Source organism: Myzus persicae, unplaced genomic scaffold (assembly GCF_001856785.1).
Source record: "Myzus persicae strain clone G006 unplaced genomic scaffold, MPER_G0061.0, whole genome shotgun sequence".
In the NCBI taxonomy this organism is placed as follows: Eukaryota; Metazoa; Arthropoda; class Insecta; order Hemiptera; family Aphididae; genus Myzus; species Myzus persicae.
Window position 1 is genome coordinate 321,106 of NW_019101449.1, and position 26,402 is coordinate 347,507.

At 34.5% G+C, this 26,402-nt stretch overlaps 1 protein-coding gene across 2 annotated transcripts in view; it reads right to left on the reverse strand.

The window, feature by feature from the left end:
- Positions 1-1,096: 1,096 nt before the first annotated feature.
- Positions 1,097-26,402, reverse strand: part of LOC111029113 (protein outspread-like) — a 100,094-nt gene continuing 74,788 nt past the window's right edge. The window contains exons 6-23 of one of the 2 annotated variants that reach the window (XM_022307987.1): positions 10,957-11,118; positions 10,749-10,886; positions 10,513-10,682; positions 10,270-10,410; positions 10,032-10,193; positions 9,858-9,973; positions 9,465-9,783; positions 9,141-9,394; positions 8,755-9,069; positions 8,449-8,683; positions 6,655-8,382; positions 6,367-6,514; positions 6,140-6,263; positions 5,912-6,064; positions 5,576-5,684; positions 4,593-4,728; positions 2,650-2,739; positions 1,097-1,782 (exon numbers count right to left, since the gene is read on the reverse strand). In XM_022307987.1, coding sequence (XP_022163679.1) covers positions 1,673-1,782; positions 2,650-2,739; positions 4,593-4,728; positions 5,576-5,684; positions 5,912-6,064; positions 6,140-6,263; positions 6,367-6,514; positions 6,655-8,382; positions 8,449-8,683; positions 8,755-9,069; positions 9,141-9,394; positions 9,465-9,783; positions 9,858-9,973; positions 10,032-10,193; positions 10,270-10,410; positions 10,513-10,682; positions 10,749-10,886; positions 10,957-11,118 — 4,610 coding nt within the window. In that variant the 3' untranslated portion in view covers positions 1,097-1,672. Of the gene's footprint in view, positions 1,783-2,649; positions 2,740-4,592; positions 4,729-5,575; positions 5,685-5,911; positions 6,065-6,139; positions 6,264-6,366; positions 6,515-6,654; positions 8,383-8,448; positions 8,684-8,754; positions 9,070-9,140; positions 9,395-9,464; positions 9,784-9,857; positions 9,974-10,031; positions 10,194-10,269; positions 10,411-10,512; positions 10,683-10,748; positions 10,887-10,956; positions 11,119-26,402 lie in introns of those variants that run through there. The other variant, XM_022307988.1, reaches the window with a different exon arrangement.

A 26,402-nucleotide genomic window follows, 5' to 3' on the forward strand; every position in this document is an offset into this window, starting at 1 on the left:
CAGCGGTTCCCAAACTTTTACGACCACGGCACCCTTAAAAAATTGTTTGTGTTTCGCGGAACCCTAATGTCTAATCCAACCTAACCACAATTTTTGTAAATTAAAAAAGGAAACTCAATTCCTTAAACTCTCAAGTCCAAATAATATTTTAATGATACTGTTAATGACTTTTCATTATTAAACTTGGTTTAAAAAAAATTTTCAATCAAACATTTTTTAAACAACAAACATTAAATAAACATAATTTTCTCAATAATCTCATACATCTAACGGAACCCTAAGGTTCCGCGGAACACACTTTGGGAAACGCTGTTATAAACTGTTTGTACATTATCAAAAGCTCGATGCCCATAACACGGCAATCGCGGTAGGCTTTTTCCTTGCAGTCATCGTTTTCCGTAATCTTATAATAACATTTTCATAAATGGTGCTGCGGCAAGCTTAGTATGATATTATTTTGGTTTAAGAATACTCTATACTGTCTTATCAATGTTATAGCCATTAGTTATTTTTTGTTCCAAATAAAACTAGAATAAACAACAAATTATAATAATTAAACAAACCGCAAAAAAAATTATTTATTTGTTAGATTGAGCTTCGCATAACAACAAAAAGTCTTAAACTAAAAAAAAAAAAAATAATAATAATAATAAGAGGGAGATTTAACTATCGGGGTACAATGTAGAACTGACAAAAATTAATTTTTTTCAAACTCAAAACAGTAAAAAATGTCAAACGAAAGTGAACTTGCTGTACTCATTTATATTATATTATGATTTGTTTTGCTAAGCAATTTCGCGACATAAACGGGTTTACAGGTGGGGAGAGGTGGGGGTGCACGAGTTACGAACACGACGTATTTGGTTAGTTTTGTAACACTATTTAACAAAAAAAAAAGAAACACACACTAATATTGAAAAAAAAACTAATGCAATAATAAAAATACGATATAACACGCGATGACAAACGTAATATATATTTTTATTTTCATATCATATACCTACGAGAAGAAAAACAAAATGTACTATAAGTATTATAATTATAATATATATTCAAAATGTTTAACGCCTTCCGTCTCGTCACATAAATAATAATGTAACATTATACACAATACAAGGGGGTAAGAGTACAATACGCGACTACAAAATAATAAAATATCGCAATGATATTAATAATAAGACTACGAAATACAATAATATTGTTATGCACATCACGTAAAATTATGTACAACTATTATATTATTGGTATACAAAACTAATTAGGCTGAACACATGCGTTTTTTTCAAACGGAAAGGGGGAAAGAGAAAAACATATTTTTAAAATGAAAAAAAAAAACATAATAATATTCAATAATACATAATAGGTTTATATATTATATATAATATATTTTATATAAATATTATAATATTATATAACGATAAAAAGAACAAAAACGATTCAATATGAATCACACACACGCGCTCATGTCACAATATTAATATACATTATATACTGGTATTGCGCATGCGCGAGGAGGTAAATATAATATAATATTACAATAATAATTGCTATCGTCACTGTATCAATCTTACAGTATAACATAACAATAACAAATAATTAATACGTCGTAGATGAAGCACGAGATACATGCGGCGACGACTTCCGGCGGCCGGGCGGATGAGCGAGCTCCGTTTTACCGTCGTTCGAACATTTTCTTCCGGTCGGCCACCACGCCGCACATGGCCGGCGACCTCAGCAAGATGCTGTTGGCCCTGAACAGTTTCTTCGGAGACCTCTTCGGCTCTGCGAACGCGATACAGTGGTCATTATACACACGTTAATAGGTACAATATCATATTTATTTATTTAACCAATTATTTTAAATTATGACCAACACTGCAGCACAATTTAACTAGACAAATTGATTTTTAATCTGTTTGGAAAAGACCGAGACCAGACTGACTTTATTTTAATTTCTTAGAATAGGGCTGCAGTGGAGTAGCCAGGAATTTTGTGGGGAGGGCTATAGTGTTTTTGTAAAATCATTATTTTCAACATAATGTTATAATATAGGCTAAAATAAACAGGGTCAATAGGGAGAGCGGGACAAAATACAAAAAAAAAAATTCTAATTTCAGAAACGAATAATATATATTTTTAAAGAATTAAAGTCAAATCAAACTTAAGGTGCACAATATACGCATAGCTAATACCTAAGTATTACCTTAGTATACTTAAGTACCTATAAGTATTCTATATTATTTTGTACACAAATAGGGGAAAGCACTGTTAAATGTTTATAATTTATTTATTGTATTAATTACATTTTTTTTTGTTATTTATTTATTTTTTTCTCTCTCTCTCTCTTGTAATTGTATAATTCAAAAATGTATGCTTGAAATTGTCTACTATTAAATTTTGCTTTTTTGTATCAATCACACATTCACACATCTATAGACTATATTTTTTTACTTATTGCTTTTATTCACATCGATGTATTACCTATACTCATTATCTTTTTTTTATTTTAAAGCCACTATAGTATAAAACTATGATAACTTAACAATCACACATACTCACTATCTTAACACAAGCTATAGTTTACAGATATATGTAGATAATCATGTAATTTAAGTGCCTTAGTGGGTAAATTATAAAAAATAATTTTACCTGCTGATGGGTTTAGAGCCGAGGGTTCCGCGTGACGAGAAGTTACGTTACACGTTTCTGGTGTAACGAGTGACTCGTCGACAATGGGCTCTACAAAATCAAAACAAAAAACTTATTTAATACAATTATTATTTAAAGACAATATAATATCGTTTTGTATACATAGGCAAAGCCGTATTCTGGTTCGCTATATTTATTATTACTCTAGAGTCCGGACTTTAATGTCCTTTAAAAAGCTTCAAACATGCAATCTATGGGAAGTAGGTACCTACTTGCTACAATAAGTAGTAAGTGACTACTTAGTATATTTTTTTGCGAAATATTCTATCCTATTTTTAGTGTATGATACTAGACTGTAATAGAACAGAGTACATCCTCGTTTCTCCCCAAAAAGTTGTTTTCACTTATCTTCTTAAATAATAGACCAGTAGAAAAGTATACACTATTTGTTCAATCATTTGTGTTACTTTGTACGTTGCAAAAATAATTCAAATTAATTTTCAATGGTTAAAAGTAGCAGAAATGGATATGAACATCTGGCACAAGTGCGCAACGCGCATAAGTGTTTTTTGGTAAACGAATAAAATGGGAATAAAAATAAAATAAATAGTACTCAGAAGTTAAATGGTATATGTATTTAAATAAAAAATAGAACTTTTAGATTTTAGTATAGAATACCCTAAACTTTAAATGACTTTATTTACGTGTCTATTCTAGGTTATAAAATTTGTCTATAATTCTAAACCTAGTCAAGAACATGTAAACACTCGAAAAATATAGGTAAGAACAAAAAAATCCAGACTCTAATATAATTAATCAAGTAAGAGGACGCTGCATCCACATGTGTTGTCTCCATCTTGCAAATGTAAAACACAGCAACAACTGTTTTTTGTGGGTAAGAACGACTCGGGCTGTAGTCTAAGCTAAGCAATCAAACACTCATATAATAAAGGGGAGAACATTAACTGTGCAATGTTGTTTTTATTTTCTCAATTGCTTTCAGAAGCAAAAAAAAAGTTATTCAAGTTTGAAAGCTCAAAAATAATGAATTTTCAATCATTAAAGACTTTTTTTGTACTTGTGATATCAACAAATTAAAAACAACATCGAACAGTCAATATACTCCTTTTTCTAGCTTAACTTAAACTGCAGCCTGAGTGGTTCTCACCTTTTTCATGAACATTTTTTGCCATGTTATACATTTGTTAGACGAGGACAACAAATGCCTGTATGGCGTCCTCTTAAGTACAATAAACAAAAAATGTCAATGTGTAGCTGTTGACCGACTTCGTTCCAGTCGGGCGGACGGGCGTACTGAATCGATTCAGAAATCTGTAGAATTTTATTATAGTTATATATTTACCGCTTGGTAATAATAATAAATCACTCCAAAATCGTATGCATACTAACACACACACACACACACACACACACACACACACATCACTATTCACTAATATTATAAATGTGTTTAGTGATCCCTAAATGTTAATACAAGTATTGATATATAACTACACTGAATAATAATAAATAAACGTCTCCGAATTGTGTACTTATAGTGTTATAGGTACAGGTATAACATAAAAGATAATAGGTACAACGTCTAGATCTGGAGCCTCTGCAGACCGGAACCGATATGTGAGATTTTGGGTTTCTAAGCTGTCAATAGAACCGGAATCGGACCAAAACCAACGATACGATAACCAGAGATCTACAAGAAAACAATACACCGAAACCATATAGCAGAAAGGGGTGTTGAAAGCGGTCCCGGTTCTATTTATATAGCAACAGCGGTCTACTAGCTTTCGGCCCTATTCGAGGGACTGACGTCGATCGGAAACCCGTTTAACCCCCGGAAAACAGCCGCCCGCCGCCCAGGTATAAGTATGCGTCCTCGGTTACTTTGGTATACTTTGGTTGTGCGTGTGCTGTATAGTGTATACCTCGAGTGCGGCTCCTGCAGGCCGCGACGGTCCGCAACTTATTTACCAGCGCCACTACGACGGGCCGGTCGACCCGCGTCACCGTCGCGTCGTACTGTTCAAAACTGTTCAAAATGCTGTCAAGCGATTCGCCATGCTGTTGTGTGCGGTCAAGCAATAAAAGGTATATATAAAAAAAAATATTGATTATACAAACAGGGATTATATTATTAGGTATGTACAAAATACAACTGTTATATTATTATATTATTAAAAAACTACAAGTGAAATGAATATAAAATACATCTGAGTAAAATACGCGTAATATAAGTATTATTATTATTATTATTATTTTTATTACCTATACAAAATACTACGCAGGCTACAATTTGGAATGTATATGGTTTTAATGATATGGTTACACGATAGGACTCGTAGGACGTCGATATTAAACCGTTGTTAAATCAGTTTCAAAATGTTTTAAAAATATCATCATTTCGAAATGCCACTTAGATAAAAACGAATCAACGACAGCCTACACAGTATGTTTAATTTAGTGTTGCTCATAACTGACTGCAGTCATTTATTATACTAGCAAATTTCAAATTTGTATGTTCTTAAAAAGGATTAACTATGGTGTGATTATAGTCATTAAATAACATAAAAATATTTCATTTTATTATTGAAGATTTTTGTTTTAAAATGTTGGAAAAAAAATATTGCACATACTTGCGACGGAATATAAATTACAATACGCATATTGCAAGTGATTTGCATTCAATTTTAGTGTTCGGTACGTTTCGACAAGTATGAAACATTTCACCTCTATTAAACTATTTATACTACTTAACTACCATTACCTTACTATACTACTGCTACTACCACAATACTATTTAAACTATTATACAAGAACTTTGTCTACGGTGTAAAATCAGCGAATAACAGGTGTCATGCAATAGCGCACTATTATATAAACAATGTGATCATGCTTGATGTTCACTTACCAGTATGTCTTGCTTCAATCGGCCTAGTTCGGCATCTGTCGTGATTTCGAAGTCAGATGTTATGTTATCGTTGGTCTCGGACACCAAATGTGCACGGAGTTGTTTGTTCCTAAACGACGAGCGTTCAACACGAAATACGACGTTAGATATCATAATATTATGGTACACAATATTTTATGATATACATTTTGTGCAAGGAAATTGGAGCAAAAGTGTATATAAAGGTTGTGGTCAGCGAGGACAGGCGAGGGAATAGTATATATAATAACTAGTTTTCGAATGAAGTAAAACTTTAGCCGATACTAAGGGATTTGACGAGAGCGACAATCGACATACCTGGAATCCAATTGTATGATCTGCTGCTGAGCTTGTGCCAGTTGCGAGTTTGCCGATTTTAGTTCTTCTTCCAGGTTCGCCGACTCGACGCACTTGATTGAGTACTTTTCAGACAACGAGAGAATTTCTTTTTTGATCTCTTCCATTTCGGCTCTGAAATTCAAAAAGTACAGTCATAAGTACCACAATTTTTCAAACAACCAATGTTTGCGTTTTTCGACGACTCACTCGTGTTCTTTATGCAGAGCACCGATGTCGTGATTGGATTGGATCTTTTTCAAAAATTCAGTCTTAAACTTGGTCACTTCCTTTTGCACTTCAGCCTCGTGAGCTTTTCTCATCGCATCCAATGCTACAAACAAATAATAATATTGCAATATAAGATTGAAAAAAATTAAATATTACTAATAATCACCGTTGTTTGTCCGTTATAAATACATATAAACGCTACTCACCGGCCAAAGTCGCGTGTGTTTCCTCGGCAAGCGCCTGTTCTTTTTCCAATTTTAACGATTCGGTCTCCTGGCGGTGTTTTTCCTCCAATTCAACGATAATACGTCTATGTGAGTTCTCCATTGCCAACAGACCTTTTTCACATAATGCCTAAATCATAGTTATAAATGATTTAAAAAAATGGAGCTTAACGATTTTAAGTTACAATTTAAAATTATAGATGCCGTATTATAAAAATGAATATTTAATTTTCTCAACTATAGTTTATTTTGTTATTATTTATTTCTCACCCTTAAATGTTCAATTTCCGTTTGATACCTCAGCTTGGTTGATTCTTCTGTCATAATACTGTTCGAAGAATCATTTGAAGCCAACGAAATTTGATAAGATAATCTTAAATTATCCATTTGTTGGCTGTATTCAGAGTCTAGTGCGCTTAGGCGTTTTTCTAACTTTCTTACTCGGTCTTTGAGTACATTTTGATCTTGATCGTTTACAGCCGATAGTTTTCGTTTCTCCTCCTCTAAGCGACTCTTTAGCTCAGCTACATCCATTTGATGTTGCTTCTTAACTGCTTCCAGTTCGTCATCGCGTTCCTGTTCGTATCCCTTGATTTTTTCCTGTAGGTAAACACATCTCTGGCATTCTTGGCACTGTGCTAGATACATTTGTAGTGAGGCTATTTGCATGCGCAAGTCGTGACATTTGTTACACACATCTTCTATCCAAGACGTGGTCTTGTTCTCATTGCGTAAAGGCTGTGGATCAGACACTGGTCCGTTCAACTGTCGCTTATCGATTAAATCTTCCATGCATGACCTTAAAGCCATCACTTCGGTTTCAACTCCTCCTAGACTGTCGTGCAACATCCGCTTATCATCTACCGGAGGCAAACACTGGCACATTTTAGCCGCTAGGTATTGGCATTCGGATAGAGCCTCGCCTTCGTCCATGTCCGTCTTACATTTTGGTGTCTTCTCCACCAGGTTCAAACCGGACTCCAGCATGCAATGAAGCACTGCCACTTCGAAGTACTCTTCTAAACAACTTTTTTCCTCAGTACGTTTCGCCTTGGTCGGTAAATTCTGCAAGACTTCGTCAATTTTTAATTCAACCGAATTCCGAACTTCATTCAACCATGTTTCCAATTTCCCTCTATTCATTACACATTGAATTAGCATGACGCTTCCTTTGTCAGATAGATCTTGAGTTTTAAAATAGTAGTCTAACGCCATGTGCATCTCAGTGTCAGTAACAATGTTCTCCAAACAATCATACGCGATGTTTTTCACTTCATCAGCATCCCATTTGTATTTTTGTATTACACTCATCCGGTTTTCCATAAATTCCTTTACTCTTTTTTCGGTGTTATTTTTTATCCCAACTATTTTATCTACTTCCGCGAGTAATTCGATATTAGAGTCGAGTCGGTTTTTAATTCGGTTTGTTGTCTCTACTGCAATGTCATTTTTAACTAACTGTCTTAATTTGTTTAAAAAAACCGATTCGGTCGCCACTTTTTCAGCTAATAATGTTGTTTTTGCTTCATCATCCAAGCAGCCTTCATTTTGAAGTTTTCTTCTTTTAGTCGCAATCTCACTCATTTTCGCACGCCAAGCGCATTCGATTTTGCAAATTTCAACTTCTTTGGTATCGATACCATCCTCTACGATAATATTCATAGTATCCGAATTAGTCTTTTGCATTTCAGCGACTCTATTTTCTAGAGAAGTCATTCTAATAAGCACTTTCATAGGTTCACTACTCGTTGCGCTATCCAATGATTTTCGTCGCAGCCTAGATGCAACTGTGCTAGCTCGACAGCCTGTATCCTTGGAATCGGATATTTCTATTGCATTACCATTAGTTACATCGAGTTTACCGATTTTCTTTTCTAAATCCACTAGTTTCTCTTCTAACTCTTTGCATATAGTAAACGATTCACGTCCTTTGAGTGACAAAGAACGACGTTTCTCTCGCCCTTCCGACTTGGTAAGTTTTTGTTTTAGCAAACGAATCTGCAAAATCAAGACAGGAATAATTGAAATTTATTACACAATATTTATTTATAATTTTGATTTTACCTGTTTATCAGCTGCAGTAAGTTTTGTAGTTAGATCTTGAATTCTAGCTGCCATCATAGAAGCTTGAGCCTCGTACGTTTGCTGCCTAATCTGTAAGTCTTGTCTGGCATTAATCAACTCCAATTCCAAACAATCAGTTTGAATGTTTGATTCTCTAAGTTCACGTTTCATTGCTCTTATTTCTTGAACAGCTTTTTCAAATCTACAGCGTAGATCTTCATATTCTTCAACAATCCTAATAAAAAAAAATACAATTTTCCATATAATATGAGTAAAAAAAATGTTTACTTTTTTTGAAATAATAACCTTTCTTTATCCATGTTTTCAGTATCCAAGTCTAAATCAATATTAGTTAAGTCACTAAGTGAATCTAAACTCCTAGCTCGGCTATCCCGGATAGACGCATTTATTGGCACTGAGCGACCTTCTAGTTCACGAACCCTCCTGTAAAGAGATTCGTTTTCTTCGATGCCTCTAGCTAATCGATCGGATACATCTGCTAGAGTGCCTCTAAGTCTAGAAACCTGTTCTCTAGTTCTTTCCAATTCCTCGAGGTGTTTTTCCGACTCATTTTGCACTGAACACAAAGCCGTTTCCCAGTTTTTCTTTTCATCTCTGTAACTATTAATACACAATACTATTAGTATTATAGTTGTCAAAATATTGCATTTATTTCATAATTGATGGTTTACTTTTTTTTCATTGAATCGAATTCGACCAATTGGTCCGATTTCTGTTTTATCATGTCCTCGGCCATTTTCAACGATGTTCCCATCGTTTCTATTTGCTTTTGTAACGCTAACACATCATGTTTACGTTGTCGCAGTCTTATCAACTCTTGCTCAGCATTACTCAACTGACACAATACACTAGTTAGTTGTTTTTTCACATCAACTAGGTCATCTGTTTGTTTTCCTACTCGGCCCACTAATGAACTTCGATCACTCTAAAAATATGAACAAAATTGTTATTATAAGTACAGCGTGTTAAATTATTTCAAATTAATTCCGATTTACCTTAGTATCATCAGATTCTGCACACGACGATAATAAAAGTTCATCGGACTTTGAACTTTCGGATATACTTCTTGGAGACACCGGAGGAGAAGATTTTGAACGTTTAGCTGCTAGAGACCCTCCAGTAAATATTCTACTCCTGGGTCCACCTCTCGCTCGTTCTTTAACTTTTGATATGGGAGTTCGGTTCAGAGGAGGTGACGGTGGTAAAGTATCACCCCAATCACTACTTTCACGTCTTCCACATTCAGACGCTGTTCTATACTCGTCATCCGAAGAAAAAACAATTGACCTCGAAGAAGACAATGTACCGTCCAAACTAAAATATGAAAACATAATGCAACTTAGAACATACACACATTATAAAACGAATGAAAAATTTAATATATTTACGAAGGTTTAGTCATATTTTCTTCGGTAAGCCCAGCGGATCTTCTTATGGCCGATACCCAATTAGTTCGTATTCCAGACGTTATTGCTGATAATATAACTTTTTTATCATCCCAAGACTGCAAAACGATTGTCTCTTAGTAATTTAAATTATTTTATGCTAATAAGACTACTTACGATTGTTTGAAACCCATAATTTCTGTTAACTTGCACTTCACTTACAGTAGTTACGCAACTTAAATCGACTACACCGTCTAAGATACCTTGATCTTCAGCCGTTGGGTCGCGGTAAAATAATAAAGCAGAACCCCGTAATACAAACCAATGTTTGTTCCATTCCTAAGTGCATACATTTCAATAATTACTTATTCAAGTTGGGTTTTTTTCTTCAAAATTAATTATATCCAAAACTTACATCTGATGTGCTTCCTTGTTTCATAAGCCAGCCTTTCTTTATATTCAATAAATCCTCAGTCGGTAAATCAACTCTAAGTTCTGAACTAGGCGAGTACCTTAAAGACAAATCCAACCCACAGCCGTCCGGATCTCCACGTACCTATAAACAATATTTGGTTTTTAGTTTTTACATATTTCATTCAAAATATTATTCATTATAAAAGCATAAAATATGATCAAACAGGTGCTTTGCAAAATATACCTGTTTTTGATTGGTAACATCTGAATCCCTCGTGGGCTCCATGTTTCTAGGCTTGGATAATATCCCATTACTTATATTGCGAGGATGTAACCGAGTGATCGAATCAGCGATTTCTTTTAACTTACATTCACTTTCGTACTCCTCGATCAGCAATCTTCTGGTAACGCAATCTGAAATAACAATCAAATTCAACACATTTTTTCTTTTTTAATAACCCAATTTTCGATTTCACTTGCCAGTTGAATCGGTCTGATCCCACCCGGAAGAAGACGTCTGAGACAAACTGGAATTTGACCGATGTTGTTCAGCGGACCTAAGTCGTGCATTATCGTCGGTGCGAACTTTTTCCCGAGTAGGCGGTGAATTTGAATAAACTGTAAACAAAATTTAGTATTAGTACATATAGTATAATTCTACATTTGTTATTGCAAAATTATTTTTTACTTTTTCGGTCTGTTTTGTTTGTAGGGACTGTGGCCACGATAACGGGAGCTGTTGATGAACGCGGTCTTTGGTCTCGATCGGGTACACTTGGTGCCAAAGTCGTCCATCCTGTCGTTTGCTGCTGATGACTAGCCAAATTTGTACTCGTAGAAATGGTAGAGGCTAATAAAAAAGAAGAAAAATCAGTATGTATTTAATGATAAAATATCAGGTAATAATATAAACGCCTTCACGAAAGGAAGACGGATTATAGATCAATGACCGATTTTGTAAACAACAATACATAACATTATAATATTATAATCGAAGATGGCACGGCACATAGACATAAATTATTATAGTACTAACACTATAGCTGTTTGTGTAGGTATATTTTAAAATATATTTTATTTTATTATTACCACTGCCGTGATAACAGGATTGCTCACATATTGTCGCGTATATGTGTTTAATAATTTTTATCTCTAAGGTATACGAATATATACGAACGTTTAACGGATCGGCTTGCAGTTTATTAATTCGTTTTGTACTTTTATGTACGCCGTCCGTCGAAGAACGTTCCTTTTTTCTTTACATTAACTTTTAAGTAATCGACAATAACTGTTGACTAATACAATCGACGGCCAGAATATAATAACGCGCGTACGCATTCTAGGTACCACCTATACGGCTATACCTATATAATAATATAATGCGTATTAAAAATTACCATATTATAATAATACGCACCGAAGCTGGTCCGAACGCTATTTGTATGCTAAGAACTGTGTATATACAGAGCGACCGCCGGCCCGTCAGTTATGAATAAATTCGTATTCATATTTAAATATATTATAATACCTATATATATACATACATATAAACACACAACATCGACAGTATACTTGTATATATTTGTACACATTATAATGTAATGCCCGCGCGAGTTTTCTGGTATATACCTAACATAAATTATATGACCTAAAGGTTCAAAACACATAATACCACCTTTACGATATTATAATCTACACACACACACACACTCTAACTTTACGATAGGAATTCGGTACACCTATTGCGTTTTTGAAAATGGGTAACTCGTACCCGTGTCGAACGCTTAACGATTTGGTACGCGCGCGCGCACCTAAGGCGCAAAGTTTTTACACACAACTCGCAATCGTTGCGCGTGCCGAGCATTATCATGGGTAGGTGTACATATTATATACGCACGTTGTGAAACTCTTATGGTTTTTACGACAAACGACGACGTTCCGAAATAAAACCGTATGTGATAATAGTAGTGAACATAGACGAGAAAAACTGGTTTCGAGACACAATGGAAAGTTTGACAATAAACCACGCGCCGGGGAACGCGGCAACAACGATTATCCTAGGGTAATAAAAAAATAAAACAAAAAACCAAGCGTCTCGGACTCAAGCCAGCACGATTTGCTTGCCCCGGTAGATATCACTACGTACGTCGTCGACGGAAGTACAGTCGCAAAACAATAATATTATTGCGACGAGGAGGTTTTTTGGCGCTCGTGCGTGCCTACATTTCGTCGTGTGTAGGTACAATAATATTATGACGTGCTTGAACTGCCAGGATCATAATATTATTGTTGAGCTTTGAGGTCTGGGTCGCGATCCTATGCGCAGTATAATAATAGTAAATATAATACGTTTTAATGGGTAACCGGCGGAGCTCGTAAATAGCATTATAATTGTTTTCGGATGTGCAGTGCACGTGTGAATTCGCGGGGCTACTATATATTATATTATTATATTCTTGGATGTCCGCCGCCAACTTTCTATACGTACCTGTCGTGATTTATTGTCACGCCTGTGTGCGCGAGAGACGATTTTTTTATTATTATTTTAGCCACTAGAATATTATAATATACACCTACGGCGAACATTATTATCTATATATACAGGAGTTTTTACGTTGGACTGATTATTATTATTATTCGTTTACGTACGATCGATATCGTTCCGGTCGTTTTATACATCGTAGCGCGATATAATGTACCGACATAGATAATAATATTATTAATATTAATAATAATACAATATTATTTATTACGATGATTAATATAAATTTTATCATCGTATCGCGCGCAACACGAAACCTCGACAGCGTGGACGGCACCTCCCCGCGAGAGCGGACCTCAGTGACTTTTCGAATCGCTGACATCGCATTAAGAAATATATTTTATGTAAGGCTGAAGAGAGAGCTCATAAAATATCACTAGAACCAAAATTTAAAACATGCAGTTTTTACATTCTTACATTTTTTAAGCATGCTCCCACCCATTTTTCAATTTAATAGTACGATTATTTATATTCTAATTTTCAGAATTTTTAAGAAGACCTATAATGACTATGTATTCAAATTTATGATATATTTTGTACTGCTTATTAAGGAGTATTCTATGGTGATACAAACTTGTATTTTTAAAATGAGTAATGCCCCTTTTTACTGGAAATTTTTAGCGGATGACTTTTTGGTGAATGTTGATGAATCTAAATAAAAATTCTAATGAGTAATTTCTGAGTTATTAAAATATTTATACTAAAGATAATAATCCTGAAAATTGATCTTATAAAAATAAAAACCATATGTTATGTTAGATATAATATTTATTATACTTTGATCATTTTTACAAATTATTTATATTGATAAATCAATAGTAATTGCTAACTTTTTCAAATCGTCTAACCTACCTACTCAACCCATTACCATAGACACATAGGTATTATTCTTAATAATTGTTCTGTTTATACGTTATTAACATTTCGGCACAGAAAATAATTTTAAAAACGCTTTCATACATACTGTGTAATAATATATTTTACTGGCAATATTTTGTTTATCGTTTACGACTAGGAAAATCGGACAAGACCATCGGGTCAGCGCCGTTACCTACGAAAACACATGCCGTATACAATCCTTATTATCTGCTCGTCCAATCTGAGAAGAGAATAGGTACAACATACATATAATAATATGAAGTACCTATGTGCATGCGTATACAATATGCAACAACCTGTAATAAAAGACAAATAGAGCTGCCTCCAGCCTCGGGCCATGCTTCTTTATCTGCGATATTATGTGATTTTCTCGTAATTTTTTTTATTTTTATACATACTTAACGCGTGCACGGTTTATTACGGGACACGAAAATAATAATAATAATAAACCGTTGGTTTTCATCTTTCGTAATCACACTCGTCGTCGCCGTCGTCGTCGTCTCATAATATTATAGTCGGCGGTTTAGAGTAGCCACTGGGCGAAACGTGTTTTTTTTTCCTTACCTACTTTTTTTATACGCGATTTTTGTTTTATTTTTTTAATCAGATCGCATTCCGATTTTCTGTTTGGCAATCGCGTCGTACGTGTACAACACCATCGTACAGGTATATAAAGTCAGGTATACGGCAGCGCAGCCATCATGTTTAGAGACGGCGCGTGCGGCGGCGTCCGCGGTCGGGCGAAGAGCAACTAAATTTTTCTCTCTCACTCTGTATATAATAATATATTATATAGATACGTATTTCGCGAACGGGGGGCCCTGTATACGTGCTTATATATATACGCACGGTAGCACGTTAATTTATTTCACGTTAAATGTACCGTATTACGCGCGTCGAATAAAATATCGTTCGTTCCCGCTGTCATGTGTCCAAAAATATATATATTATATTTTACGGACCTATTTTGTAGCCGATTACGGCCGCAGCGATTATACGCATTACGCGCATGTCGAGAACTGTGTCGACCACAGGAAACGGGCTCCATTATAATCGATCGTTGGTTAAAATAGGTACAAATCGAATAGTATATAATATGAACACACGAATGTATGTGTATTAATGATGATCATTAATATAGGTGCACACATATTATATCAAAATCGTCTCAATCGACACAATATCGTAGAGAATATAAAAGTGTAATATAGGTACAACACGGACGAGAGGATCAATCGCAATCGGTGATGGTTTACAAACTTGCACGGTTTCATCAGATAGAAATCTGACGACGAAAACGATGTACGAGGATATACCTGTATCGGATTTCAAAGCGACACATATATATTGATCTACACGACGGACAGCGATAACCGTTTCACCGTCGTAAATAGTGTGTACAGGTATGACGATGATATTATAAGTATTATATATTTATATTATGATGATTATAACCGGTCGTATATCGATATCCACAAAACATATTATATAGGTGAGGTACGTATAACATCGGAATAATATTTTCAATTTTTCCCGGACACCCATCGTATCTATGTACCATAATACCATAGTATAATAGGTTTATATATCCTGACATTATATTACTATTATATATGAATATATGTCGCAAGATCTCAAATAAACCTGCCAACAATTATACTCCGCGCGTACGTCGTACCTTATTCTAGTCGTGTGGAGTCTGGATCGAGCGTGGAGCGAGCTCACCACGTCTACATTATTATTAATATAGCATAATGATGGGACGCACCTAATTGTTGTTTTCAAGCAGCGTTTCAAAATTATGACAAAATGCATTTTTACGACTCCTATAGAGTACCTATATAAATAGGTATAATCTGCTGTACCTTAACGAGACATTCATAATAAAATATATAAGTAGTATATAGTGTTTCATAAGACCTATATGGCCCGTGTGTTTTAACAAACGAGAAAAACCAAACTGCATGTTAATAATTCTTCAACCGTGTCTATACAGTATATACTACGGACTGCAACACGCGGCACACATGATACCTGCGTATATATATTTTGTGGAAGTGTGAACACTATAAACATGTATAATAATAATACACATAGAAACCGGACGTTTCCGATAGGTATAGGTAACAATACACCGCAGTGACGAACAGTATTATATAGTTGTAGACGTGTGTGGTAAATACAATATTATTGTATTATTGTCAAAAGAGACTTAAACGCTTGCCGCGTATAATATCTTCGAGCCACAATAATATAATACGACGATGACGGTCCGCCAGCGCATATTTCACGGTGTGCGAGGGGCACTCGTCATGTTTCTCGTGCCAACAAAAATCTCGACAGCTATACAATATGATTTTAGGTCTATCTTATATCTATTTATATATAAAACCGGAATTTGAAGACCTCGTTCTCGAGTTTCCACAAATATATTATAATAGGTACATATAGCCGATGATGATAAAAATAATAAAAAAATCAATGCGGAAAACGATACTATATATTGCAGTGTATTATACTCGACGGCGACTGATCGTTTCGATTTTACCGTTAGTATAACCTATAGAATAGGCCGCCGCCCAGCCGCGATTAGAAGCTCATCGTCGTTCGCCGTATAATATTATAAGCTCGCGAGTATAATATATATAATATAATATTGGCATATATACTTATAGCGACACGTGTGTGTGTGTGTGTGTGTGCTTGTGTTTACAAATATTATTCACTTTCTCTGGCGTGCAACCATGCCGCCGAGCGTCTAGCTATTGGGCTATTGCGGCAGGAAGAAGAAGAAGAAGAAGAAGAAGCAATAGTAGACGGAGAAGACGACGATCGGAAGGGGATATTATATTATATAGTGGCGGCGGAACACAAGAAAACAATATTTGTAAAACAACTTTCTAAGCACATGTATAATAATATAATACGACTCGGGCGATATATAGGTCCGTGGCCATGTGTGAGCAGATACGCCGACAGCGGATGCAATAGCGTCGAGGTCTGCGAAGGGGCGGCGCGTAAATCTACGTGTCCCGCGATGTATAGAAATATTATCATCGAGAGAGTGTGTGTGTGTGTGTGTGTGTGTGTGTGTCTGTGTGTCAACGGGTCAGAGTCTGCTGCAGTGGTCCTTATCTCCATCGGGTTATGTCTAGGCGTGTGTTGTATAGATAGGTACATAATATATTATATATATATACCCATTATACTTTCTCTCTCGCACGGTCCCGTTTTGGTCGATAAGTGTGTGCCGGCGAAACGAAGCGACGATCGCGGGGAAAAACGCACCCCGGACTATATACATGTGTAGGCATACCTATATGGCATTAATAAATCGCGGCCACGATATTAGGTATACTGGTTATAATTTATGCAAGTCCAATATTCAGTTTGTGTATAGATTAATGTACTAGCTGTTCTACTCGACGTTGTCCGTGCTAAAGATAGTTTTTTTAAAAAAATAATATATTTGTGAAAAATGTGTATGCCATATTTCTACTGTAACCAATGGCAACCGTCTAAATAAACAAAAACAGTATTGGTTTTTCGTGAGCTGAAAAAATTGCACCTGGGAGCTACTTTAAAGTAACTTATAAGGGTTGAAAAAAATGTTAAGAAACCTTCTCCGCGATGTACTCTTTCTTTAAAAACAAAAATCAAAATAATTCGATGAGTAGTTTCAGAGAACATGCGTGACAAAGATTTTTCAGTAAGTTTACCATATTTCTATCGATTTCATGATTCTTTAAGTTTTTTTAAGTTTTCGAAAAACGCAAACTATCCGGACGTCCGGTCAACTAAACTATATAATCTGTATAGTTACTAACTCGAGTTGGGAATTCTCAGGGAATTACTCGGCCTCGGAATAATTAAAAAACATAATATGTATATAATACATTATACATGTCATACATGCATAATGCATTCACAGAGAAAATTACTGTTTAATGGTTATTGCAATTTGCAATGCAATCACTGTAGTGTACTCGCCTGTTTTTCCACGAGGTTAACAGGAATTATACATAAGTAAATAATAAGTAAAACTGGAAGATGTGGCCCATCTTGTGTGTATTATGACTTATAATACTTACGGCGTAGATCGTTACGATTTCCGCAGAGGTATTATTTATCGCACACCTTCCGAGTTCTTTTTCACCCGTGAGGTGGTGAAAGGGCTCTGAAACTGCGGCCATAAACGGAGATTGAGAACGTTTATCGAATTAGTTCGAGTGAGATTTGAAAACAACAACGCAGACGAGCATATTACATTCATCACAGCGGCCATTATAGGTACGAGTAAACCTAGTTCAATGACGGTCGTCATCGCAAGTCCTTCAAAACTATATATCTACTGCAGAGTAGTATTCTGATAAAAAATCGTCGTACTACAGAGTACTGCAGAGTAAACACTTCTATTATATTATATAGTATTACACTATTATATAATGATTTAAAAATGTTGAGTCAAACGCGTAATTATTTTCGTGAAATAAAAAAAAAACTTTTGAAGTGATTTCAAAACAACGGCTATTTAAAGAGCCGATTCGAATAATATTGTGGCCGACATACTCGGGGCATATTATAATGATAGGTGTATAAATAAAGCACTCAAAGTGTGTATTTCAATATTATTATTTGTCTAGTAATCATTTTTGTATTATCGTTAAAATAAAAGTTTCGACAAAACGTGGAAAGCGCACGACCATTACCCGCAGCAGCTACAACTCCTATATTGTACCTACCTAAGTCGTACCTAAAAAAACATCGTTACGACGACGTCCGCGAGTAAACAACCTAGATTGCAGTGTTACAACTGCAGTGGTTATGATAATGATAAATCTTGCAGTTTTTATATAGTCGTAGGTACCTCCTATACCCAAGCGTATAATTTACATCAGTTGATACGTTATTATATAATGTGATATAAATAAATTGTTATTATTATTTAGAAATGAACTTGTGCGATGCAGTAACATATTTCCGGAAAACCGGAACCCACTCGTTCTAATTGAGTTTAGCTTTTATGATTTCGACTATAATTACGTACATACAGCTCATAACTACAACATCGTAAATATTATGATCGATCGATATCAAGCTGCGTGCCTGCCCAAAACCGCCATATCATACGTAATACCATTGGTTATAAACACTCATAGAACTCATACTGCTATAGACAAACAACGAGTGTATGGAAAACGTGTCGACACAGAGGGCGCTTTTTGATTTCTCTGTTACTCACACGAACGGGGCAGTAAACGGGGTCGGATTAGCCCACCGGGACACGGAGACCTGTTGGTCAAAATGAGTAAGGATGGCAAAAAAATAGAATTTTCCGGTATAAAATTTGGGGCTAGTCAAACTACTCGTCTACTCTGGAAGCAGGGTGAGATGTATAGATTATTGTATTTTTTTTTTTTTTTGTAAAGATGGCCTACATCACCGAGAGACGTTGTTACGCCGATCGTAATGCTATTTTGCATACACAGTTCTTATCTAGTAGTATAAGGTCTATGCAAATACAAGTATTCATAATCAACGATGTGACATAATATATTTTTACTATGTCGTCAAACGAGATCGATGTTACCGTTAATTCGGTTCCACCTGGTTCCATACGCAGTCATATATTATATTCGTTTTGCTATTGCATTTTTTCAGCGCGCTGTGAGAAGTGACTTTGGGTTGAATAATGATATACATGTTGCTGTTGTTCAACTGATGCTAGTTATCTTCTAGGCCCATAATTCGAGACTCACAACAGAATCACGACGAGGCAATGACATATTATTGTAAGGTGACAATAACAATTTATCATATATATATATATATATATATATTACGGGCAATGTGGAATACTGGACAATGTGGTCCTGCCCGGGCAATGTATAAACCACGATTTTTTTTTTACCAGCTGATATTATTTTTTATTATTATTATAAATTATAATCATTGCCTATTTATAGAATTGATTTTTTTTTTTAAACAATCATTATTAATTTTATTCATGTATCATTATAATACAATAAACTGAATTTTTTGAAACACTGTGTATAAACTTATTTTGGTTACGTATCGTACTGCCTATTTAAAAATCAAGTGTAGAAAAGCAGACCGACTATGTAATTCCAAGTGCCGCTTTTAAATCTTGTTCAAATAAATAGGTAATAATAAAATTATAATTTATTATAAAAATAAAATGATGATACTTGTTAATTTTTTTTTGTTATTCCATCAAAATATTCGTAATATTACGGTACACGAATAAAATTAATAATGATTGTTTAAAAAAAAAATCAATACTATAAATAGGCAATGATTATAATTTTTAAAAATAATGAAAAATAATATTAGTTGGCTAAGAAAAAAAACTGTGGTTTACATTGCCCGTAACATATTATATATGTATAACCACTACTGAATAGGTACTTATTATTGTCGAACGTCTTGTTAAAGTCTTACAATATTATATATTCATACACAATAAGCGTGCCGATATCCATCGAGCGGTGGTTGAAAGGTTTCACCGTCGCCGCGGCCGTCTGCTCAGATATGTGTAAAATGTAGCATCGTCGTCGGTTTTATAGTAATAATATAAATCGTTATATTATATAATGCGACGGGATTAATCGTTTAAAATAACATTATACAATTTGTACGATTGTATGCGCTTGGCTGTTTCGTCGTGTCGAAGGGCGTTTCGCTCCGGCGCAGGTCATCATTCGCTAAATATCGCGAGAGGACTCTATAAATCATATTATAACCCATATACATATATATGATACACTGTCTGCGGGGAAAAAAAACGTAGAACAAATCGAAAAACCAACCTCGTCTGCACATATATTGTACAGTATCAATACACACACGCACGCCGACGGACGGAAGAATCAGACGGTAATATAATGAAAAAAAAACATTCCCATCCTAGCATTTCCGGTCGCTTTTTGGATTAGGTAGCTATATAATAGATGAACACGATCGCTGTACCCATACAACTTATTATCAGTATATCTATGAGAATTGCGTTTAAAAGTTAATGATTTTTTAAAGAACTTTTTCACGCAATCATCATGTCTTAGCGATGGTAGGGGGGGGGAAGTCGGTCATAATACGTATTTTGTGTACCTATACATAAAGGCATTATGGTGTACGCAACCAACTGCAATTCTTTCGCTGCATATATAACTGTATTTTTGTATATTTTATCTTGGTTATAATAGTTGCACATAAAACACGTAATGCCGTGGTTTTGATAGTCAAAATTCAAAATTTACATCATTATAATCGATATAAGAATTTGCGATTATTATTACTCGAGGATGACTTCACACGAACACTCTTAATTATTTGAAACTGTAACGGTTTTTCACACACCGCATGACGAAATATCAATGATATGGTATATAGGAGTTGGATGTAAAATTGACAACATGAGTTTATGTATGGAATGCCTTTAGAGCCGAGGCAAGACGGCAGCTGCAGAACTGTTATCTTATTGAACGTGCCCGCGATCCGTATTTTTTAAATTTTTTATTCTAATAAAAATAAATTATATGCACAATAAGTTATGGTGCATGAATAAGACCGGAATATATACTTCAGTGAGTGGTATCGAAGAAAATTGAAAAACCTTCTTCCGTCGCATACATGTATGGTGTACGAGTATACGAGTACACTCGTAATTATACATGTTCCTCGTCGTTGTTGCAGACTGCAAGCGAATCGATTATCGCGGTCGGCTGACGAATCGATCGTCGTATGTAATAACATGTATTAAAATATGCATACCGAAATATCAAAAGAAATGTACGATAATATTACGTAGGTATAGAACTGGTAATTTTCGCTGTACAGTTACACACGCTCGTCGTGAAATGACAATGCCGCCGCGGGACAGCGTTTTCGGACGTCGGCCGTGTTGTCCAGAACTCTTCGCGCCTGCATGCACATAATTGGTAATAGAGGTATCTGTGGTAACGTGGTGAACGCATATATCTAATATAATAATATCGCGTCCCAGCTACCAACATCGAACCGTAGCTCGTAGGTATATATACATGCCCGGTATTGTATTATACTATATATTATACGTTCGGGTGTATATAATATAGGTAGGTACTTGTTGAATTAGCAAAAGTATGACCGACAGCGAAATACGCGTAACAGGTGATTTTCGGTAAATGGACAAAAATAACCGACCGAGAAACGATAGCAATACAATGGTAATACATACTTATTTAGTTGGTTTTGGTTACATGTTACGTTGTAAACGTTTCTTTCAAACGATTTTTCTTTCTTTCCGAGAAATAGACCGAAATACGTCTTGCACACGTCACCGATTAATTGGTGTAACGACACATCGGCAAGTATGCAATACACACGAACGTATCATAGTACAAGACTTAGGGGTGGCGAATTATTTTGACGATACGTGCAATTAAATCATGAAGAGCGGTACATAAAAACCTAGGCACATATTACGAGCATACGGCTATTTATCGTTCAATATCGATTATTCAATTTTATCTGTAGATATACTAATACATACATTGTGTTATTATTTATTATTTAAAATAAAAATCATAAAAATATTCTAATTTTGCGCGCGACATGATTTTGTCAGTCCCGGTGTAGGTACTCAGCTGAGTACGTATAACAAAAAAACTGTAAACCGATACCCAAAATCGGCCAAGTCCATTTACATCGAATAAAATTAAAATGAAATATCATGTACCCATGTGGATAAAGGACAACGGTAATGGCGATTTTCGATTTTTAACAACTGTGTTTACAAAATTATCTTACCAACAGTCTCGAATAAACTATACGTACTTACAGCAGTAGGCTTAATTGCACTAATCATGTGATTATTAAGATAAATCTGATACAGTGTAAACATAAATAATATTACATAGGTAGAGTGGTCGCTGGCTGCAGCCACAGAGGAATGTATGAGGTATGGCGCCACCGATGAGCTAAATAACATTAAATTATACGCACTAAAGCCGTAATGGTATAATAACATCATTGAGTGAATATCGTACAGAAAAGATGATAATAATAATGATGTATTATATGTCTACTGAATCCTAAAATTTAATAATAATAATAATATATTTTTCACCGGCGTCAATGTCTGAGTAGCTCTATCAAAGTCTATTAGTCCATCAAACATGTACCCACGTATATATTGGTCGATACAAAATAAAAACACTCATTCGACGAATATAATATAGTATTAATTATCTATTATAGGAGCAGCAACTATATTGTCACACTGGAGTGCATGGCATTATCTAGATAGCGGTTTTCCGGTCATCATTAGTTGACTTAAATCGTTTACAAATAGCAGACCGTGGAAAAACTAAAGTGTGTTCAGTCGAATCTAAGGTGGCCAAAGAGGTTTTATTACCCGCAGTACGAAAAAATACTGTCGTTTTGTGCATAGTAATCATTTTCAAAGTACGTTTCTCTTTTCATTGTCCGACGAGAAGATAACGTTGTTTCATTTTTTTTTTTTAACAGTCGTGCGAATTTTTAGCGATCAACACAATTTTATATAATAATATCATGTATATATAGTCTTGAACACGTCGTCGTGACCACACAATATCCAAATCACGTGTCGTACCGAAGACAAATTTTGAATCGACACCGATCACACGATGCAGGCGGCTGCTGTTGGGTTATTATACAGATAGGCACCTCCTAACAATATTATATTGTTTCGTTTGATCGATACCGTTGCATGAAATAAAAATCGTTTTCGTCGAGAGAGGTGGTTACATAAAAAAGGCACAACAAAATCTAGGCCAAACGATATAAAAAAAAATAAAAACCTTAAATGGACTCGTGCTTTTCTAAAGTTTCGTCCGGTCGAAATTGGCGAGAAGAACGATTAATAATTTCAGATGGACGTGGAAAAATATCTCACCGATGATAAAGATCGGCTAACCTATACAGATATCGAACAATATAATATACTTGGAGTTTCAACCATTAACGTAGTCGATTCTTTCGATTTGTCCGACATAACAATTCAGAATATTGTACGCATAAGACAAAAGGCAGTCAAATATATATATATATATATATACTAATACACAGTATCATGATAATAGTTCATCAATGTTCGTATCACGTGAGTATATGAATACTCTCATGTACACTGTAATACAGGCCAACAACAATAGAAAGAAAGAAAATTGACACGAATATAGGCCAAAACTATTATTTCGTCAGAAATGCGTGATGTTATTTGTAGATTGAGAAAAAATTTAATTTTAATAGAAACGTAATCTGCAGACTTTCGATAAACCTATACAGTCGCATTATCATATTATAGTCTACGTGAGTTTGTAACCAGGCGATTAAAAATACAAATTATACAACCACATTTACCCATAATATTATTATAGGTAGGTAGGTATACTAACAACAAAGATCAGGTGACGAAATGTTATAAACTTAACTTTGATTCGTTATTATTATTTATTATTACAATAATGTATGTAAAGTGTAACATAATATTATGGTTTTTATTAGTCGTTAGTGATTGTGTTATTATTGTGCAATATTTAAAAAAATATATTTTCGATTAATAAAATTCGAAATAGAATATTTTTGTAAAGCTAATTTCTAGTCAACAATAAAAAGAGTTGTCAAATCAAGAAAGGTTAGGTTGGCGTTTTTTATATATAAATAAAAAAAAATGACGATTAACTGCGCAATAAAAACAGTGAAAGCAATAATCAATTTAGAACTCAAAAAAAGAATATTCGCGTTCCGTTCACCGCGTAATTTATAAACATTAATTCTGTTAATGTTTTAAACGACCGCGTATTTTTTATTTTCAATAAAAAATAATACCCGCTTTGCACCGGTCGTATTCCATCAGCAAGAACTGAACAGGTATTATGATATTATATAAATTATATAATTTTGCACGTATTATTACAGATATATACGCAAGTCAATCTCACGATATTAGATGTTATGTGTATTTATGTAAGGGAGTGATCTGTATTTAAACGACTACGCTAATTTCCCAAGTCAATTATTATTTTGTTAATATAGTATATATTTTAGGTATGCCATTAGGCGATACCTTTTTATGAAAAATATTCAGATATTAATACAATACATAGTCATTTCGCATTCTATATATATACTCTTCCAGGTTTATCGATATGTAAATATTAAATTATACTAAACGATTTGTTTTGAAAAGTATTTAAAGTTGAGATTCCCTGAGTGAAATGGCGAGGGGTATCCTGCAAAACTGTAAGAGTATTGTGATCCACTGATCCATTTACTTATAGAAAATCTGTTAGTATGCAATATAGGTCAATCAATCATCCCGTATTAAAGGTACCTATCGTTTTTTAAAAATTAAATTTGCGTTCTGCTTTAACAAATAACTAGTTTGTGTACTTACTGTAGATTTTATTATATTATTTAATATTATTGTATATATTATGCAGGGTGATTTTTTTAAGCATGTTCGCCCCCATTTTTCCCTTTAATAGTGTACATTTGTTCTAATTCTAATTTTTAGAATTTTTAATTAGTCCAAAAGACCATATTTTCAAATTCTTTATATTTGTTGTACTACTTAATCCTGTGGTGGGTGGTATAATCTTCTATTTTTCAAATGAAAGACCCCCTTTTTTAGCGAAAATTATTTAGTGGAAGATTTTTTTTTGAAAGTGTTGATGAATCTAAATCCAAATCCTAATGAGTGGTTTCTGAGTTATTAAAATGTTTATACTAAGGATAGTAATTATTAAAAATGGTTTTATAAAAATAAAAACTGTATATAATGTTATGTTAGATGCTGTGGTATTTATTATACTATTAGGATCATTTTTAAAAAATATTGATAAATCAATAGTAATAATTGCTAACTTTTTCAAATCGTCTTAGTCCTTCAACTACTCAACTCATTACCAATGATATAATATCCTTACAACACAAAGTTACGTAACTCAAAAACTACTCGATTTAGACGTATCAAAATTTTCAAAAAAAAAAAATCACTCAATAATTTAAAATGAAAAAGGGAGGTTTCTAGAGAGAAGTTAAGCATACAAATCGGTCTGTATACATCAGGTATGTACTACTATTTATTCGAATATCCGCAGACTATATGCAAGTGTGCATACAATTTATTTCACACACACATATATATATATATGAGAGCTGACACTACCTGACAGTGATGATGTCGTAAGCGATATACGTTCATTAAGGTAACTGCATGTGCAGGTATGAGCGTAAAGTCGTATACTCGTATATTATAATAACTACTATAGAGACGAGAGTAAGAGCTGGCGGAGAGAAAGAGCGAGAGGGAAAAGAAACTAAATTCTGCAGCGATTTATGTATAATGTGCACCTATATATATGTATATGTTTCATAAAAACCGAACATAATTTATAGATTTCGCGCTGCACCGGAGGCCTATCGATAACGCTCGTTCCAAACGAAAACGCTGCATTTCGCGCGAACCTCTTTTAGAGCCCGACAATATTATTATTATAACACTATTACTGTACGTACGTACTCCCGTCCCGCGTACTTATATAATGATGATATATGCGCTCAAGCACCACTCGTTAGTTATACATATTTTTCTTTTTGCGCTAAGCGGATTTATAGCAGGAGAGCCGGGGGTTTGACCCGGAAAGATGTGTGTGTGTGTGTGCGCG